This window comes from Watersipora subatra, chromosome 5, assembly GCF_963576615.1.
Source record: "Watersipora subatra chromosome 5, tzWatSuba1.1, whole genome shotgun sequence".
Taxonomy (NCBI): Eukaryota; Metazoa; Bryozoa; class Gymnolaemata; order Cheilostomatida; family Watersiporidae; genus Watersipora; species Watersipora subatra.
The window spans coordinates 4780850-4801770 of record NC_088712.1 but is presented as its reverse complement, the minus strand read 5'-3'; the positions used below and the strand labels follow the sequence as shown (position 1 = coordinate 4801770).

The 20921-nt window shown below is 32.8% G+C and overlaps 1 protein-coding gene across 1 annotated transcript; it reads right to left on the bottom strand.

Annotated features, from left to right (window-relative positions):
* Nucleotides 1-808: 808 nt before the first annotated feature.
* Nucleotides 809-19718, bottom strand: LOC137397065 (uncharacterized). The gene is made up of 8 exons (XM_068083350.1): nucleotides 19552-19718; nucleotides 16652-16811; nucleotides 14795-14987; nucleotides 13632-13828; nucleotides 12861-13031; nucleotides 8098-8206; nucleotides 978-1387; nucleotides 809-859 (listed from the first exon to the last, which is right to left on the bottom strand). Exons 1-8 carry the CDS (start codon nucleotides 19716-19718, stop codon nucleotides 809-811), a joined length of 1458 nt encoding a protein of 485 aa, XP_067939451.1.
* Nucleotides 19719-20921: the final 1203 nt, after the last annotated feature.

The following is a 20921-nucleotide window of genomic DNA, read 5'->3' as shown; positions in this document are numbered from 1 at the left end:
AGTTGCCAGACAAAGTTCGCTTGTGTAAAATTGAGTTAAAACTTTACAGAGCGACTGAATAGAAATTCAATTAGTATTATTTAAATTGATTTAAATAATAGCATAAGATGACCGCTGCTCTTTTTTATTATACTATCATAAGCAATAGTTGAGTAATAAGGAATTTTTTCCTTAAATACTTGACTTCATAAATATTTCTAGTTTGTCCCATTGAAAGTACATCCCTCTACACCTTTGGAACACAATCTGAGTGCCTCTAATTTCCCATCTAGTAGCAGGACTGTCCATAGTTTTATGTACAACTTTGAGACCTGATGATAGCACAAGCTATCGTACTAATAAATGATATGATAGTCTTTTGATCAGTGATAGTATACTGAGTGTGCAGACAAATCCAAATTAATTGGCTAATTAAAGAGAAATAGTGAAATTTATACAGCTACTCTAAATCATCAGCTAATACTAAGTCTATAGTAAGTAGACTATCAGAGCTCTCTATTAAAATGTATAGTGTTTAATTTTACTATGAGAAGCAGTCAGGGTAGCATTATATGGGTTTACATCAACACTATGTATATGCTAGTATATCTATCAGTTACTAGATTTTACAGCACATTTGTCAGCACAGCTGCTCACACATATTATGTATACCATTCATAAGTAAACCAACCAGTTGAGCTATCCAGGATTCTCACAGTGCTGCTGTTGTATGCTGCCACCAGGACATATCTCTCTCCATAGCATGCTACTCCTAGTGGGCGAGACACATCTTTACAAGTCCAAAGCAGCTGACCTTGAGAAATATCTATCAAGCAGACTTGAGATGAGCCAAGGTCAGACACAACGACCTTGTCTGATCCTGAAACACAAAGTGAGACCCAATTTTGGCTAAGCTGAGGACAAGAAATGTCTTTGAGTTTATTCCCTGTCAGTGAGTAGATGATGAGAAGCTTGTTCTTTCGGTCTGGAGCAACTACTTTATCACATGTGATGGCTAGTCCTGTGATACTGTTATCATAGTCAATGTGAGTCCAGGAAGTGACTTGGTTTCCCTGCTGATCATGTACATAAATGGTCCAAGGATCACCATACACTGCTGTATATAGTCTGTCCTTGTAGACCTCCATTGCTCCCGGGCAGTTGTTGAATGTGATGAATGAACCTTTTACTTGGTAGTTGTTGTCAATAGTAGCTATTGCTTTATTATCCATTCCAGTTAACATTTGAGAGTTCCAGACCCTTGTTGAAAACGGATATGCTGGTAAAGAGACTGTGTGAAGGAGTTTGAGAGACTTTGGAAGAGATTTAGAAGGTCGAAGCTTCAGTTGCTTATCAATTAGAAACCCGTCAGTGGAGACAACACCTAGCATTATCTCACAGCTACCACCTGTGAATAAGGGAAAATAATGTATCATATAATGCATGCAATAAATAAAAATTGAGTGTGAACACTAATAGTGGATATGGAGAAGCTAGTCAAGTGAACACTCACTTTGCACCATCACAAATGCTATCCATAGAAAGTTTGTAATTCTGTAGGATACCAAACTTTTATTTTATTTATAACCTGCTTCTAAAGCGTCTACGCAAAAAAATTCTGTAAATTCTTTATTGTTTTGAATAATTTTTTGCTTTAACATAGTTGAAAATAATTGTTTTTCCAATTATATTTATTTATTAGCTTGATCAGGAAAAAAGTAATTTAAAAACCAGTCATTTGTAATTTATTTGCATTATTTTAGCTACGCTGACGCTTCAATAAATTTACATTAATTAAATGGCAGCATGGAACCCATGTATAGCCATCTATAAGGCTCGGTATATAAAAATATGGCGTGTGACAGCTTATCAGCAGTAGACGCTTGTTAATACCAGAGCTATGTATATGAGTCTATCACTGTATAATATGGTAATGATACAGTTTCCATGTATAAGGAAAGCCTCTTTAGCAAGTTTTTTTATCAATGCAATAAAAGTTAAAATTCATGAATATGTTGAACATTTATATTAGACTATCAACGTTGTTTTTATATATGGGCTTGTCCATAAATTCAGTGAAAAATCGACCAATTTTGAAAATGTTATCTGTGGGTACAGACTCTCTGTTTTGTTCAAATTATTCTGAGGGCTCAGAAAATATATAACTCATCATTTTATTGCGTATACTGTAGTTGTACAATGCTATAGAAGTTAGGGGTTATCAAAGCGCTCTCGAGATTTGATTTTCATGGTAATATTTAGTTTGCTAATATTTAGCAAACTAAAGATGCCAATTGACTAGATTTTTTTTATTCTACTTGTTACACTGTTCCAGATTATGGGAAACAGGAAAAATTAAAAAAGGTAAATCGTCTATCTATAGTACACTTTCAAATCTAGTAGCTTTTTAACTGTCACACGGCTAACTAAAAACATTGACAAATTATGCTAGCACCCATACTGTTCAAGTCTCAGTATTTTTATTTCAAGTTATCTTAGCATTTACCATGAAAGCACCAGAGAATGATTTTTAGGCTTCTAAGTTCAAAAGAATGGCTGTGGGATAGTTAGCTCTGTGACAGGTTAGTCGCGAGACACCCCCCAGATTGGCGTTCAGTTGCCTTCATAATTCAATTAAATCACATAATTAAACCTTGTTTGTGTCTAGTTAGCAAACGGGACTAACCCTTATGAGATTTCCATTCAATTTATGGTATATGAAATATTAAAATTAAATCCTAATGTTGTGAATACAGTATAAGAATGTTTGAAAATGTCCAGCATTTACATCCCATCAATGATCTAAGAGTAACCTTTCTGGTATGTTAGCTATTAACTGCAATATTGTGGGAATGTTATGCGAGATCATTTGCTGAGCATTTCAGCAACGTATTTCCCACAACGTTGCTTCAACGCTAAAAAGGTGTATACGAATAATATTGTGATAACGTCACGATGAAACAGCTCCAGGACCTTTTGGAACATTCCTGGAACTTTCTGATAACGCAAAATTGTTAGTTACAATATGATACAATACTGGTATATCCTTTAGAAGCAGGTTCCTAAAGAGCATCACTAGCTATGAAAAGGCAGTTCTCAATAAAACTAAAATAAACTGAGGTGACTTTTTTTTTAAATTATGGTCAACTAACCTTGACAATAATTCAACTAATTATGATGCAGTAATTATACATGTATTTTCCAACTTGCAATCAACTGTCATCATGATATGGTAGTTTTCATAACAACCGGACACTGATGCGTGAAAAACTTTGCTAGAAAGCAATACACCACAGCGTGCCTTCAAATTACTCTGACCTGTTTTACAAATTATTTGCCCACAGTGTGGAAGACGATGAATCTTTGGCTGTACAATGCTCTATATTCCTCAAGCTGACGTTATTAGTTATAGTGAAACCGGAAGCGGTAAAATGACACAATTTTTGCAATAAATAAGTTGAAGTTTAGCCAAACATTTAAAAAACGTACTAAAGTTTCGCTTTTAGTTTGTATTTGGTCAGCTAATTTAATTTATGGTAAACTCAACCTATATGCCATTTGCCAACGATAAAGGTGAAAACTGCATACAGTATGCATGGGACATGCTACATTGTAACACTACGCTTTTTGGCCAATGTTAACTACTAAACGCACTAAAATTAGTGTAAGTAACTAAGGTTAGTAAGGCTGAAATATTATTTTGAAACCAATTTTAATATGGACAGTACATAGATTCAATTTTCATGATTTTTTTCAAAATGATGTTTGCATTAAATACTTACTTTGGGTTTTTATTGCCCTCAATACAAAAATGTTGCCTTGGTATACCAACACTGCAACAAATTTAGACTATATGGGTCGCAATCTCAGAAACCATAGGTGTGTTGCAAATGATGAAGTTGAGTTATCTGACCTAGAAGCTGCCAAAACTGAATTTATAATGTCGGTACCAATTTTTGTGACACATGCTCCCGGACAAATCAAAGAGAGATCTTTCTGAATCAGTAGTCAGTTTAGCCAATAGACATCTCCAATTCTCGGAAAAACCCCTTAAAACTATTTCTACGCTAAACAGGACATACTGAAAATAGCGTTCGATAAAAGTAATCGATTCTTTTATGATGGTTTTAAAGATAACTCTGACGTTTTGGATAAATTTAATGAGGGTTTTGATATTCCAACTGATGTCAAAATCAGTGAAAAAAACGAAATTACGATGATATTTTCTTAATGATTTTTAAATAATTACCATATGATTTAATTACAAGAACAATTATGCGATTTTACAAGATCGGAAGATATAGTGTCCGATAGTGTACAATATGTTACTGCTATTATTTTTCTGAAGATTTTGTTGCTGGTACTAAGGCGGCACCAAATCTCGCGATACTGCTGAGCCGTTTTATTATCTGCAAAATTAGGAATCAATAATAGATTTTCTGTAAAATATACAGCTATTTCTATGAAAGCCAGCAAAAATCTGTTTAAATTTTTAAACGCAGGATATATTTTCGCATATAAAACCAGAGATCTACATAAATATCACATGTTTTTAACCTATTCAGTGCTAATTAGTTATCGGTTGACTGCCCCCCAAGCCTAATTAATATATTTCAGTAGCCTTATAATTAAAATGGAGCTACATGAAATTGAGTATAACTAGAGTAATTTTCAAAATAATTTGGAGTTGTTTTTTTCAGCTTAACAGAAACATTCGCTGCTACAATTTGATTTAAATATATCTGTAGCTTTACAAATTCTACTAGCCAAAATATTTAATACTTCCGCGAAAAATATTTTTGATCAAAATGATTTTTTGTGTTGCAAAGCAGCTATCAAGCAGTTTTGTGGTAGTGACATTGTTGGACTATGTTAGATCGATATGAAGCTTTATCAGCAGCAAATCAAAAAAAGGATTTTTCAATTCCAAGTAATAGAACAGTTGTTATAAGTTTCTAACTAACACTACGTTGCTGCCAGTTTTATCAATTACATAATCAAACAGCTTGCCAATTTATATTGAAATGCATTGCAGAGGTTATTATGGATATATTATGCATAAAACAAAATAATGAGTTACCAACTAACAGACAATCACCAGCATAGAAAATATTTGTAAAAATACAGTAAAATGTACTGTAAAAATGCAGTAAAAACGGAGATGCATGAAAAAGGAACAGTTTATACATGTATATGTATAAAAATATATCTATATATAAAAATACAAAAATGTATTCAAAAAAATTACGAGACATTAAGAGATATATGATGCACACGACCCATGCACATTTGCTCCCATTATAAATTAATTGATGCAGTATTTTCTTTGCTTTGGTAGTTCCCTTAGTTCTGAAAGAAAACCATAAAATTATTATTTATTATATCATAATCAAGGGAGGAGTTCTAAAAATCGATAAAAATCTAAATTTTATTTGATTGAAATTGTTATAACCATGTGTATCATAAAAAATCCATATCTTACCCTGCTAGAATATAGTTGGTTCAAAATTCACAACAAAAATTCCGGCTTTTTGTATTTTTTTTCAAATAAATTATATATATACCCACATAAAACTTACCTTCTTCCATGAATAAGTTCTCATTTTTTCCTTGCACATTAATTTGGTTGCTATTTTCTTCCTCTGAGCTGTATGCCACATCTCATTCACTTAAGAAGTTCGCCATCATCCTAATAAACTTTTTCCAAAACGGTGATCAACAAATTTTCAGAACAGTTAATATCTATCACGTAATTTGTAAGTTAAAAATCTATTGTCCAATCATCACATATTTGGTATCAAAGTGGTGCCCAGGCTTTTAAACTTTGTTTGGTGTATAAATAAAATTGATGTAGCAAAACAGCTAAGCAGTACAGTGAATTAAAATTTTACCCAGAACATTCGGGTTCAGGCCCTAGGAGAACACAAATCTTCCCGCAATAACTGGGAACAGGCCCGAATGGGTTAATATTGGATGCCATGACGTTGTGATTTGTAAACAAAATTGTGCATCAGTTTTTGCTGCTCAAACCTTAACACCAGTTTTCTCAGAACTATGTTTTCGCATTAATGGTTAACTTGCATTCAGTTTATTGACCATAACATCTGCTGTGATTAAACTAGAATCTAAATCTTATTTGCAAAATAACTGTGAGAATTTTCTCCTTCTGCTAATGTAGATAATTTCAAATCTCACACACTTGACTCAACCATGGTTTCTGAGATCAAGACACATATGGTAACAGTCCACTTTATTAACATAGGGGCACAAGTAGTTCATGACAGGTATATAAAGCTCACTTAAACCATGTTGTGTGCCAGCATAAGCAAAACACATAATAAGATTTTTCGGACCATTTAATCATCTTCAGTCGGCCACTAGATAATATTTAATATGAAATAACAGTAACTTTTTGTTGAACCAAATATACCAAAGAATAACATATAGTGTGGTTTGTTAGATCATTATACTTTAGGTTAATTATAAAAAAACATAGTATAATATAATGTAATAATTATAATATATAGTAGCACAATGTAAGAAAATCCCATGTGGAGCACAACAGTATAACTAGGTGATACCATTGATACCTTGGTAAAGTTGATAACACAAGTTGGTAATATGGGATAATAAAAATACAGGCTAGTAATATATAATATTTAGTAATATATTTTTGTGCATCTATAGTTTAGCACAACATAGGGTAGTAAAACTTATAATACTGTAACATGTTGTAATAAAATAGAGTATAATACAAAACAATATTATATAATTTCATACTAAAATATTACAAAGTTTACTGAACAAAATCATTATTGTTTTAGATAGATTATGTGTCTTAATTTCACTGAATAAGTTGTGTCTCTAATGGTTCTTTGTGTCGCTAAGTTTATGTGTTCACTTGTTAATCTTATTGTGTATTTCTTCAAAATTCAACATTACCCAATACAAAATGCTACTGCTGACATCGGAAAACATGTTTTTTTACTATATTGAAATACTAATTCACAGTAAAATTATTTGATACCTGTTCTTAATGACTGATTAGCTCAGTAGTTTTTTTTACACTTGTGACTTTTTCTCTGGAGATCACCATTTGGATCTACTTAAACTCATGGCATACCATGAGCTGGGTAGTGTGGATTAGACCAGTGTTTGTGTTTAACCAAGAGCCTTGTGGTGTGGCTTTACCAGGCTTCATACAAAACACTTATAATTTGTGTGTAGTTAATAAAGTAGACTATTATTCTTTGACTATAACAAACTGGAAAACTACTCTGTTCACAGAAAACATTCACACAGCTAACTGTACATAGTTTAATTTTGCAAAAACGCTGTTAATCATATTTTTTCTTTGCCTTCTCAGACTCATTACTGCTTCAGAGGTTTCACATTATAATTTTAGTAGTTATTATCTATTGAGTAGTGGTACTAGTAAGAATATTTTAATAAATTTTCTTAGAAAACAATAACAGCAAAAATGAGATAGACACTACACAATATTCTGCTCTGTCAGTATCTGCCAAAAGACGAATATAACGTACTCGATATATTAGGTAAGTAAACCTTACTGTATACCAGTATACTCCCAGATGAAAAGCTGAGAGAAATTATCTAGTAACAGAAACTAATAATAATAATAATAATAATAATAATAATAACAAGAATGTTATAATCTATAAAAGGTCTATTAATTATAACTGATGAGACTTGAAATATCTCAGCTGGTTATTGTCACAGTGTCAGTAAAAATTGCCAAAAAGGTCTAAACTCATTTTGCACAAAATTTTTAGGTTTTGTTGAAAAAGCTGAGGTAGAATTAATGTCGATTAACTTGGTATCAATTCTTATGTTTGACATTCCAACTAAGAGACAAATTAAATGTTTTTTTAATATGATAAGTTAAGAGAATGAGAAATTGAATGAGAATTATGATAATAGACTAAAAACTGAATCGTCTCAGTAAAATAAATATTTAGTAAATAAAGAGTTAAGCAAGGTTAAGAAGGGTCTAGGTTATAAGGTTATTAGTATACAACTGTCAGTATATATACATAGCTGTTAGTGTAAATTTGTAAGTAATATGATTAGCATTTGTAATAGTGTCTAACAGCTTACACTTGTCTTTCACTTTGCTGAGTGAAGGTATGCTTATTGATGGTAGAACTTCATCAACCATCTGCTGCATAGTGTTTTTAGTATCACTGTAGCTTGAGACAATGTCACACTGTGAAACAATATGAAACATCTCAATGATTCTAAATCAATAATATATAGTAAAATATTCTGCAGCTAAAAATTTATCAGGATTGTTCAGTCACAAATAGTTGTGACACATCCAGAGTTTTTAAGAAAGTTTCTTTAATAGGCAAACTTGACTTGCAGTTTGGCAATTTCTACAAATTTCTAGCATTAAGCAGAGAATTGCCAGATATTAAAAACTTCATAGACCAATTTCATTTTGTTACTTGATAGCCTGGGGCCTATTGCTGATACATTATTAAAATTCCTGCAGTAATTGGTGAGCATGGATGTAAACACTTTCTACTATGTATAGACATGGTGTATCAAATATAGAAATATAATAGTGTCAGATTTTATAAAACTGTTTGGGCTGATCTATATAATATATCAGTACCATAGTTGTTCCGAGCAGACGACTCAATAATTTTGTGATCCGCTTTACAATGTTAAAACTGGCATGTCTTTCAAATTGTGACCCATTCAAGAAACAAATTTATTGAAAATTCATCAAATGACTTATTGAGTTGCTAATATTTCCAACAAGTGGGACTGAAATATAAGTTAGTCAACTCTTTTGCAACGAAGCTCGTCAAAGCCCATAAAACAAGCAATGTTCTAGCTTACAGAACCCATATAACCCCGAAATAATTTAGTTTTGAATAGACCTTTTTATAATATTTTCTTCATAAAAAAGCGTTACAAAATAAAATAAATTATTCCATCAATTTGGTAAGCCTTGTACTATTTTTTGAGGCTATAAGTAATCCTTAATACACATGTGCAAGCAAAACATATTGCAAAAGATTTGATCTTCCTTTTCCGGAAAGCTATTCATGATGGTCGCTCGGGAATGTTTAAGCTCAGCTGAAATAGTTTGTTTAGAGGAAGAAATTGGGTGGCTTAGAAGGGAATAAGAGGATATTAAGTAAGAAGAATGTGGGGAAGACGATTGATGTAAAAAAGAAGATCAACGGAATGAATCGGATTGCGAAAGTGGGAGTGAAACGGTGTGCTATGAAACAGGGAGTGTTTTCGAATTTTAAAGAGAAGCTGACTTAAAAGTAAAAGAATTACATTTTGCTGACAGCTTGACAGGAGTATAAGTTCAAATTTGCAACAGGTAAGTTTTTTTTTATTATTAGAAGATGTTTATAACATCGGCCATTATAAATGTTATATTTAACAAAACGAATAAATATGGCCTTTACAAACATTGCGAGGCTTCACAGCATGTCGATGGCAAAGATATTTGCAGAATTATTGGTTAAGCTTTGCATATATGTATACTCAAAAAGCCCACTCTGCCGTGTTACCAGTTCACAATCTATTATTATCAGTGCTGAGTTTTAATAAAATAAAAAATAAAACTAGAAGCAGGTTTACTTTTTACTGTGTGTATTACTGACAACTTTAAACAGCCTGCTGGCAATAAATTGTTCAAGTTAGAATATGGTTTTGTCATGATATATGACCGGTTATATTCTGTTTTGGTGTCTGGTAAGTTTATATCTATAGATGAAAGCTTGCTGGCATGGAAAGGATGGTTCAGCTTTAGACAGCATATAACATCTAACATATCTATATTTGGAATAAAGTAATTTGCTCTCTGTGATTCTGTCTCTGGCTATGTGCACAAGCTGTATGTATTGATCGGTGATGAGCGAGGGTAATCTGAAGGTATTTGCAGTAGAGTCACATGTGGAGTATATTTGTGCGAGTAATGTTTTGATCCTTACCGTAGTAACTAAATTTATTTACAAGTTATATTTTCTTAATTTCTACAAATGCTTCATTGCTTTGTATTGTTAGCCTATGTACATAGTTACATTTGCTTAAATGCCATAATCTATTGTGTTTGTTGCACATTAGTATGTTGTATTTGTTGCACACTGCCCTCCTCAGGGCTCCCATCCATTCAAAGAGTTCAGTTATAGTGTTTTGCAATCTAGCAATCCATGACTTGCTGTTTCTGCTGATAATAAATGTTGCTTCTTGTCTTTCGTTGCTGCACCAAATGTGTGAATACAGGTTCACCACTCAATTCATCTTGTACATAACCAGTTAATCTCTGATGCAATACCCATGAATCTGCGCAATGATTTCATGCGAAAAACTGTTACATACATGTATATCTATAGTTTCAAGAAATAGATATAAAGCCGACAGCAGAAAATCATAGCTACGAATAATTAGATCTCAAGGTGCAAAGTCATTGCAAGCTGCCGGGAAGAAAAAATCTCAGTCTGTAGGAAAAAATATTAGCTTTCAGATGCATATTCAATTGCAGATTAAAGCCTATGTGCACAAAAGTTTGAGCAGCCTTGTCGGGCAACTGTTTTGCACTGCTTATCAATACGGCGTCATGAGCATTTTGAAGGTCTGCACCCCCAATGCACAGCAGGCCCTAATTCTACCTTTGATGCAATTGGACAACCAATTTTTTTTGAAAATTCATGCAAACATGACACATGCAGATGCTTATCATAAACCGTTTTCACAGAGTTTGCGCTGCTAAAAATGTATTTGTTGTTGATATTTTATGATAAAAAGGTGATAACTTCGACAAACTTGAATTTTGACTGAAATATTCACAGACGATTTGTGAGGAATACATGGCAGCCTGTTAAAAAATGTCTAACCTTTCCCATGCACTTTCATATGTAGCTCCATGCCAATTTGCATGTAAGTTATAACAAAGTTTAGGCGACCATGTCAGGCCTCCATTTTTTGCTGGTCTTTTGGTTCACGCACTGAGAGTTTCAAGTGGCACTCCCGTAATGCATCAGAGCTCCTAACTCCGCTCTCAATACTCTTCGACGACCAAATTCTTTATCACACATTGTTTTGAACTGTTGAATCCTTGCAAGTAGTGTTTATACAACATTGTCAATTACCTTTGATCAATTAGAAAAATGCAACGGAAAATAGCGCATAAAAATAAAAACAACTTTCTTGAATAAATTGAGTATTTTGCTGGTAAGCATTTGCAAGATATCCGCTTAGTAAAAATATTAGCTTGTAAAAAAATCACTCAGATTTTGTATGCATGTTAAGTGAGATGTAATTTGCTGCATTTTTATGCAGTCATGTCAAAGGCTCAAATCACTCTAGTAATTGCCTTTGTATGCTGGAACTTTCCCAGTGGTAAGCGAGCCCTGGTGAAAGGGTTAATTCATCGCAAATGAGTTGCGGTTCTGATTAAACAAAAAGTGTATGACACCATGCCAAAATTTGTTGCTGAATGACAGAGTCATATTCTGAAGATCCCCGCTGTTAAGAGATATCTTCGTTAATTTCATGTACCACTTTGAGGCCTCGATACATAAGTGTAGGCTTTTTACAATGAGCTACGCTAGTTCACTCCTTATGTTTCAGTAGTTTCTATTGGTTTTTATTAAACAGAGTGAACTTTAGACCAGTACATCCCACTGTTACTTTTCCTTCTCTGTTTTTTTTCAGGTGCAAAAAGTGTAAACAAATACTAGTCTACAGCTCAGTGAAATGCCATAGATGTATTTTTACATTTTCTTTATTATTACTTAGTGCAATTATATGTATTATTAGTCTTTGTCTGGCAATTCTTTCACTATAAAACTTTGTAGCCTAAGCTCAAACACTGTATGTTTATAAAAGCATTGTCATGACTAGGGTACATATTCAATATCGAATGAGAACTACCTTTGTTGGATGTACAGTTTTCAATATGTTGCAAGAGCTGTGTAATTATACTAGCAACAACGCTGGATTATGGCCAAGAGATTCATGATCCAGTCTGATGAACTTTTTAAACATTTCCGATCAGCAAGTATTTAGTTAATTAGCTTTTTGTAAATTTACCTTCATGAAATGAAAAATCATTTGCTTGTGTTGATGCAAAAAGAAAACATGTTTGGAACACACGCTGAGCAGAGGTTTTCTTTTGCACTTCTCTTGACGCAATTACCAGCTATATCAGAGTTATTACATATTCAGTACTGAAGCAACTTGAACTGTTTATTAATAGATTTCCAATAATTATCTTTTCATCAGTAGTGCAATTTAAGTTAAAGTGACATGTCGTATTCAACAATAATAACAATAATTTCACAATATATAGTAATAGCGAAACATCTTCAGATTCAGGGTTTGCTCAAGTTGTTGGTCACAATAGTAGGGGAAGTGCCCAAAGAGTACCCATATTCAGTTTACACTACATTTTGTACTGTTAAAGGTTTAGTGGTTATACCATTTTAAGCTGACTTGTTTAGCATTGAAGTTAAGTGTTAAGTTTTGTGATTGAAAAGTTCCGACAATTTATATGCATCAACGATAAATATTAAGTTCTTCTGAATACTTCAGTAAAACAAAATATAATTTAGTAGCAAATTAGTTCTTAGGTGAGCTACTTGCTCTTCATTGTCAAACTCAATACTTGCTAATAAAATATTACCAAAACCTACAGACTCAAAACTATTGATTTTACTCGTGTTTACCGTGATAACCTTTTGCAGCTGCATAAGAAAAAACAGGCATGATGTTTATTTTATTATCAATAATTTACATATAGCAGTGGTTTTTTAAATGCTGGTGCTAGCAAACTTTAGAAAATAAGCGAAATTAGATCTACATTTTTCACCCATATAAAAACTCACGCATACCTGGTGAGCATGCTGAGCCCTAGAATCCACTTTATGTCGGAGATTTCTCAACTGGCTCCATTTAACCAATATTTCATCTTCCAGAAAATCAGTGATGCAAGTTTTAGTCTTTAACCGAGCTTCTTGGAAATCTTCCTCAAGTTGCTTGTATTTCAAAGAAAGTAGTTCCATCTGCAAAAATTTTTTTTTTATTTTTTATTGAATCAATACATACAATTCAATATCAATACAATCTATATAAACAATTGAAAGCACAGAACGTGACACGATCTAATGGTGCATAAAAGTGTTCTATTCTTATGACTAAAAGAAAGCAGATCTTTTCATAGTCTAATATATGTCAGTCTCGCGACGGCGGCAATCTATTGTTCGTTTTTTGAGCTTTTAGGAGCTTGTAATCACATTTCCACATATTTTGCACCTGCAACACAACAAAGTAAGACATAGTGAATCTTCTGAGACTAAATAACTGTAATGTGAATTTTGTTGCAATTCAACCTTAAAGTAGATAGAAATAGATAGATAAATAAAATAAATAAATAGATAGAAAGTAGATCTTTGAAAAATGTTTGAATGATTTAATGAACTTTTTTTAGCGGCTGTTTAACTAAATTAAGCTGCCCCTTTTTGCTGTTTAATGGAATAAGGCTTATTTGAACTTCAAAAACATTTTTTAAGATTAGGCGTCTTCCTAATTATTTATGCTTGTCCACATTTACGTTTGGTCAATTGATCTAATCTATGATGAAACATTTCCTTAGAATATCCGACCTGCTCATCTCTTTTCTTGTGTATCTTCTCTACTGACTGAGTTGTTTCCAGGTCATACTCAGCAAGTGTTTGAGAGGTGAACTTGAAGATTTGTTCCAAACCCTCTTCCTTCTCAATCATCCCTTTCTTTAGCTTGTTGATTTCATCATTTAGCAGTAGTACAAGCTCTTCCAAAGACATCAACTGATGGTGCTCTCCTGCATAAAACTGATAATTTAGCAATCTCTTCAGCTTTCATATACATGTAATATCAATTTCATATAAAATCGAAAGTCATAAAAGTTAACATCACTTCTATCATCTGAATTACTTTATGATGTTCAGACAAAAAATCACTAACGATCGCAGGATAAAATAAATTTTTATTTTACTGTTATGAACATCAAGCGATATTGACTGGTTTTCAAACTTCAGTATTTTTTCAAAAATTCAAAAGTCACGATTTCTTTAGCTTTTAGCACATGGCAACACTTCTCAGATAATAGTTTAATATTGTAATTTGTTGACTAATATCCTATTGATGATAATTAAAATTTACTAGCGTTCATACCGTTTGTTTAATATTACTAGGCCACAGCTTTAAAAACGTCTACTGAAAACGACATAAATGTCGTTTTGCCACGCAACCGATAAAGAACATTTTTGTCATTTCACAAGCCAACTGGTTAACTCTTTAAACCCTAACAGCCAGTATTTCGTGAAGGGTGTATCAGAAACCAAAACAGATAAAACCGCCATTCACTTGACTTTGTTTACAGATGTTGTTTCAAAGTAACAGCGTAAACCAAGCAAATAAATTTTTGCACAGGGTGTCAGACCAGAAAACTCTTTTTTATTTTTAACCTTTTTCAAAGATATTTATCAACAACCTTCTATATAACAATATTGTTATTGAAAGAATAACAACAAACATTGATTCGACTGTTTGTTGGTAGCTTATGCAGCATTGCTATGTATTATTTAAGACATAGGATATAATTTTTACCTATCAAAGCTTTTCTTTAGAGATGATGTTTATAATCTTTATTTTAGAACACTTACCCCTAAACTAGTACAAATTTACAGGATAAGATCTTTGCTACAGGACTACAGTCAACGTTATTAAAAAGATTTTATTTTGAAATATGTGACACAGGGCAAAATTTTGAAGTGAAGCCATTTACCCTCGGAGCAAGTTCCCATAGAGGAGACACATCCAGTGCAACTCGTCTTTAGGCATTTTCTGCATCCCATACTTATTGGTTTGTTGTCATGATCAGCACAAACTCTGCTTTGCTGACTTTTTAGTAGTTCATACTGCTCCATGTTTATGGTTGGATGAGCCTCATCAAACTCTTCATGGTACTCCTGATGAGACTATAATATAAAGTTTGTTACCATGTTGTCACTATTGGAAGCTGTTCTTAAAAAGTATAAGTATTTTAATACAGAGTAGCTGGCATGAACAATGCTAATATAGTTCTATGGCTAGAGCTTTTTAACAATAAAGTCAAGCATAGATGAACATTTAAATGTGTTACCAAAAGCTAAATTTACTAATTACACACTGATTGTCATGAACAGTTTGAAGATATAAGTCTTTGGGACCTTAGCTCAAATTGAATTGCCTTGATCAATAAACAAACCGATCTTACCTAGAAAGACACAAACAAGTCTACAGTTTAATACAATAACTTTAATCATCATGCAAAGCATCTTAAAAATTTGATATCTTCTGATAATTGAAAGCTTTAAGTGGTTTAAAATCTGACTTCTTGCTAGCTAACCATTTAAATTGACACAGCTTGTTCAAAACTTTTAAAATAAAACAACAAATTGTCTATAAGTTTGGCAGCTTTTATTAGGCAACATACAATAGAATAAAGAAATGCATTCGTTTTTAGTTGAGAAAACATGTACTTATAAAGTTTTGAATGACGAAAAAACAAAAACTCAAAATTATTTAAAACATAAGACAAAATTTCTTATAGAACTGTTGTTTTACATATCCAATAGACAACAACAATGTAAGAGAGGATGTGCTAACAAAATGACTTTTTTGATCGATAATATTTAATTGTTTTGGATACCTGTGTAATGAAGTTATTTAAATTGACCTAATATAAACAAGATGACTGTTGTTACTGTTTGACTAGTACTTATGATTTAAATTTCCTGGCCTTTTGTAAAACAAGCTAAAGTTTTGGTAAACTTTTTCTCACTCTGACTTATACTTAAAGATGTGATTGCATCAAAAATGCCAATCTAATGTTATTAAGGCCAATAAACGGGTAAAACTTCAGCTACAACTTGATGTCATTTTTGTCTCTGTAGATTATTCCTGTCCAGAGATATAAGCGTTTGAATGAGGTTATCTTTATATAAGCTAAGATTTGAGTGGGTGCGTCATTTGTGGCACAGTGAGTGATACATGTGAAAACAGTCTTTGGTCGATAAATAGATAATCTCTTCTTTAGCCAATCATCATCACAGAAATTTTACATAGCCTAGGTCATAATAAATCTTATCACTTGTAAAACGTGTTGTCTATAATCTCGAAGTTAGAGATTTTACTTTATTATTACATCAGATCGATTTTTACCAAATTAATTAATACCGTTAATTTAATGTATTACTAGATCGACTACGTTTTATTGACTAACAACATAATTGTAACAATGCTTCCAAATCCTGTGGAAGCGACTCAAAATTTTGGTCTGAGCGTCAGATAGTTAAAGTTTTGGACAGACAGCGTAAAGTCAATAAAGAGATAATTTATTTTAGCCAACATAAACAAACACTAAATAAAATATATGCCAGTAGAGACGTGTAAGACAAGACTTTTTTCGCAATAGCAAATGTGAGTACGAGAGAGAGAGACCGGTTGTATCACTATTTACATCACTTTGGGCATATCTGGGCTTGTTGTTAGCGTCTTTACCACAACCATTTTTTGCCGATTTTAATATTTAACTACTTTAACAATGAGATCCCTTAACACAACCATAATGAACAAACATAATATTTAAAGCGTTCCTTACCTCATGATGTCGGGCACAGAAAATCCTATCGCACTGTGGGCAATATGAAAATGCATGTTGATTGTCTTTTCCTTTTTTTGCACAGGGATGACATGATCTTGGCTTGTCCTTTGTTACATCATATGATGGCAGTTTATCTAGTGGTACCTCACAGACCACTCTACAACGTCAAGTTCATCAAAGCTAACAATCAAAATGAAAACAACTATATATTATTTTAGCAGCTATCACTTAGGTTATTAGAAGAACTAAATTTTATCCTTAGCATTTATCAAGTTTTTGAACACTGGCCTCTCTGGGCAATGTGTGTTGGTAACCCCGAGAATATTTTTTAACGAACAAAAGCTTTTAAATTTTTTATATATTATGCCTAATAGTGTTCATAATACAATGATATTTGGTGTGGCACTGGTGAAAAAAATCAGGCAACCACATCAAATGCCATCAGACAGAATATAAGTACTTCAACATTATTGGAGCTGAAACTATAGAAGTTTTACAAACTTTTAAAAGCAATTTTAAAACTTGTAATAACATTTACAATAATATCATAACTATTGACCACATGTTCATCATTGCCTGAAGACTCAAAATAAACTACGAAATATTAACTAGTAGCATAAAATTTTCTTTTTGCGTCACAATCATTGGTCGTTTACCAAAAAATGAGTCGCATCGACTTTTTTCGCGATACTGCGCTAATAAAATTTGTTATTATAACCAAAAAAGTGGATAAAGATGTTTGTAAACTGGTTGCAATTAAAATTTATTTATTAAGTGTTTAAAAGATTTAGTTTGTTAGACAAATTGGCCAGGGTCACCGACACCTTGACAAAAACAGCTAGGATTCGAAGGGTTAAAAACCTGAAAGCAATGTTAATATGCTGTCTTCTAGCAACATGCCTGTACTATTTTTCTGATAAAATTTACAATACTTCATTGCTTATGAAATATTAATAAGAACTGCAACAAACTTGTCTAACTTCTAATCTTTGCTCTGCCTACTCGCCGGTTAAAACTCTAAGGTTACCAAATTAATGTGAGTCGAGATAATAGTCGTTAGCCACTTCTGCTTTTCAACAAGAAGTATCAATCTTATGATGGCTTCAACTTTTGTTTTTAAATATAATGTCGGTTTAATAAAAGTTTGTAGTTTATAGTCCCTTGTCTTGTTACTCTATCTCATTCATTTACAAAGAAATAATATGTTTTTTTCATAATTTACAAAACATGAAAGAGACACATCAGCCAGTTTTGATTACAGACGCATGAATTTTTACTTGCTTGTGATCATGTACATTGGTACCATATTGTAGTTATTCTTTAAAAAATGTGACTTGGTTCTTTTCATTCACTGCAACTATAATCTGACGATATACCTATTACTAGCACATGGTCTACCTGACTAGGGTCATGTGACCGTATCTGAATGTTTACATTAGCCAGTAAAAAGCTTGCTTCTTTAGCCACCAGTCCTAATCATTGAACTGATAAGTTTGTATAAAGGGTTTCTATCAGTTTGTTTGCACAAGGGCACTTATCAGTTGGTTTGGTGTACAGCTTGCAGTTCCCGGCCAATATTTGAAGTTCATGTATTTAGGTTGTGCTTGCTAGTGCCTAGCAAAGCAAATTATAAAAGAATAATATTGTGAGACTCTATTTTAGGGGTATACTGACATACAGAGTTGTTAATAAAATGTTGTTATGTTTTTAAAGCAAAATGTCAAGAATAAAACGAGTTAATTCTATCTGCTTTCTTTCTAATTCTCTGTAGTCTCAAAACTGGTTGCTGGATGGTTTATAAAAGCCTGACAACGAAGAAAATTCACATCATGCTTCAATCATAACACCTTACAACAATATTTTGGCAATAGCTAATTGTCAAACTTTTATATTAATGTATTCACGCTGTGTATTAAAGTCATTATATTATAGTGGCATGTTAAAAGTGACATTTTAACATAAGTGCAATATTTTTTGACTAACTTTTCCGATAATTTGGAAGATAAATTTAACTCTATCACAGTTGACGCGACGCTAACAATGCTTGTCTTTTACACCAAAATAACTTATATGTGGCTTAGAACTGGTTGTTGCAGACTTTACGTGAGTCTTACAATAAAACACAGTGTAGAATGTTGTAGTCTGCTTCAGCCTCAAAAACTTACAACAAAAGTTGTAGCACAAAGTTTATCATGATCCTAAAATTACGAATAATTCAACCAATTTTTCTCAACAAGGAAGGTCATTTTATGCCAGCTTCAGATGTTATCTGGATAATAGATTGTGTGTTTGACCAAATATTTTATATGTTAAACTGTTTTTAAAATGTGTCTCATTAATTTAACATTGGAAATTAAATTTGTGTGTTTTGAATGAGGTTTTAAAAACACACGGACCTTTTATGAAAACACACGAATCATTTTTCAACTGTGACGATGGACTTTTAGATCTTTGTATTCTTTACGATATTGACACTTGGCTGCTCTAATTCAGTGAACATTGTGACCATATCCAAATTATTAGGACATAGTCTACGTGACTAGGGTCATGTCAAATTATCTGACTGTTTACATTAGCCAGCAAGAAGCCTGCTTCTTTAGCCGGGAGTCCTTATCATTGAACTGACAAGTTGGCATAAAGGGCTTCTATCAGTCTGTCTACACAAGGGCTCTTATCAGTTGGTTTGGTGTACAGCTTGCAGTTCTGAGTCAGTATTGGAAGTCCATGTATTTAGCCAGTGCCTGCTAACAACTAGCCAAGCAAATTATGGCAGAATATTATCTTGAAACTATTTTAGGAGTATACTGACACACAGAGTGGTTAACTAAATGTATTACGCAAAATTTACCTGTTTTTAACATGACCATATTACTAAATTTTGTCACCTAGCTACACACCTGCAGTCTTCCCATGGACATATCAGGATGTTATTCTCATCATAGAAGCCAGTCAGACATGCGAGGCAATGTACATGGTTGCAGGTAAGTTGACGAGGATTGGGTAGAGCTACTCCTTGTCTCAAACAGAACCCACATTCAATGGTAGGTAGCACAATTTCATCCATATTAACCCTATTTAGAACTACAAGTATAATTTAATATTTTAGGTCAAAGTCTGAGCCTACATTGACAAACACCTAATGAATACTGAAAATGTAACGTTTGATTTGTTTGGCTTAAAACCACATGTTGCCACCCATTAAGCCTGTTCAAGCAGCAAGGCAAATATTGTTTCAACTAGATAACTCTTATATATCAACTATGCATATCGATGTGATGACTGTCTTTAACAACATGGCGAAGTCAGTAGTTCTGAGATAAACTGTAGTTCCCAAAGTTTTGTTGGATCCAAAAAACAAAAAAATCCTTATTGCTGACAGAATTAATAATCGATTCGACTAAGCACACACAAGAAAGCGAAACTATGAATCAAAGTAACATTGATGGTGTTTATTTTATAAGCAATCATAGATTGCAAATAACAGGCAAATGCATAATACATACCCACAGAGTGTCTGTTTATTTTATTGCTAAAATCCTGTGTTGCCGCGCCTTAAGCCTATTCATGCAGCTAGATAAATCATGTATTGCGTATGTGACATCTATATATCAAAACTGAAGCCTGATGTGATGATTTGTTTTTGAGAACATTACGACATGACGTTGTTCTGAGAATAAGATTAGTACTGAAAGTATTTATACATGTATATCACAGATAAAACAAAGTTACTGCTGACAGAATCTAGGTTTGTTTCGACACAACTCATACTAGGTTGTGTTTTGACACAACTAAATCTAAACAAAGTAGATATAAATCGATGCAGCGTTAATGATGGTTATTTTCAAAGGCAACCATAATTTTTACAGTTTTAATAGCCCTCAATATCCATTATAACGTGTATTAAGCCTAAAGTAGATCAACAGTTGTTGAGTGTTTGGCTACTTTATTTCTAACTGATGGCATTCGTTCTAAATGACATCAGATCGCATCCGGCATCACATAAGCGTAAGCTGCGGTGTATGCTTTTGGTTGTGTTTATCTAATGCAAAGTAACAAGAAGTGCTTGTAATGACAGTCATATATCGACATATGAGCTTGATGCATTTTTGGAACGAGCTCGTATGTCAATTTTTTACATTTCATGACACAATTTTATGTATGAAATACCTAAATACAAATTAATTTTGTGGCATACTAAGAAAAAGGCTCAAACATGATAATACGGTGAAAAAGCCTGTTTTTATTATTGTAATTAATTACATGTTCA

What these genes read in the sequence shown, in the direction of transcription:
- LOC137397065 (XM_068083350.1), bottom strand. Translation starts at nt 19,718, where the DNA reads ATGGATGAAATTGTGCTACCTACCATTGAATGTGGGTTCTGTTTGAGA. An exon ending in TATGGGAACTTGCTCCGAGG is followed by an intron (nt 13,829 to 14,794) that starts GTAAATGGCTTC and finishes AGTTTTATGCAG; the next exon opens with GAGAGCACCATCAGTTGATG. An exon ending in CAGCAAAGTGAAAGACAAGT is followed by an intron (nt 1,388 to 8,097) that starts GTAAGCTGTTAG and finishes CCTTATTCACAG; the next exon opens with GTGGTAGCTGTGAGATAATG.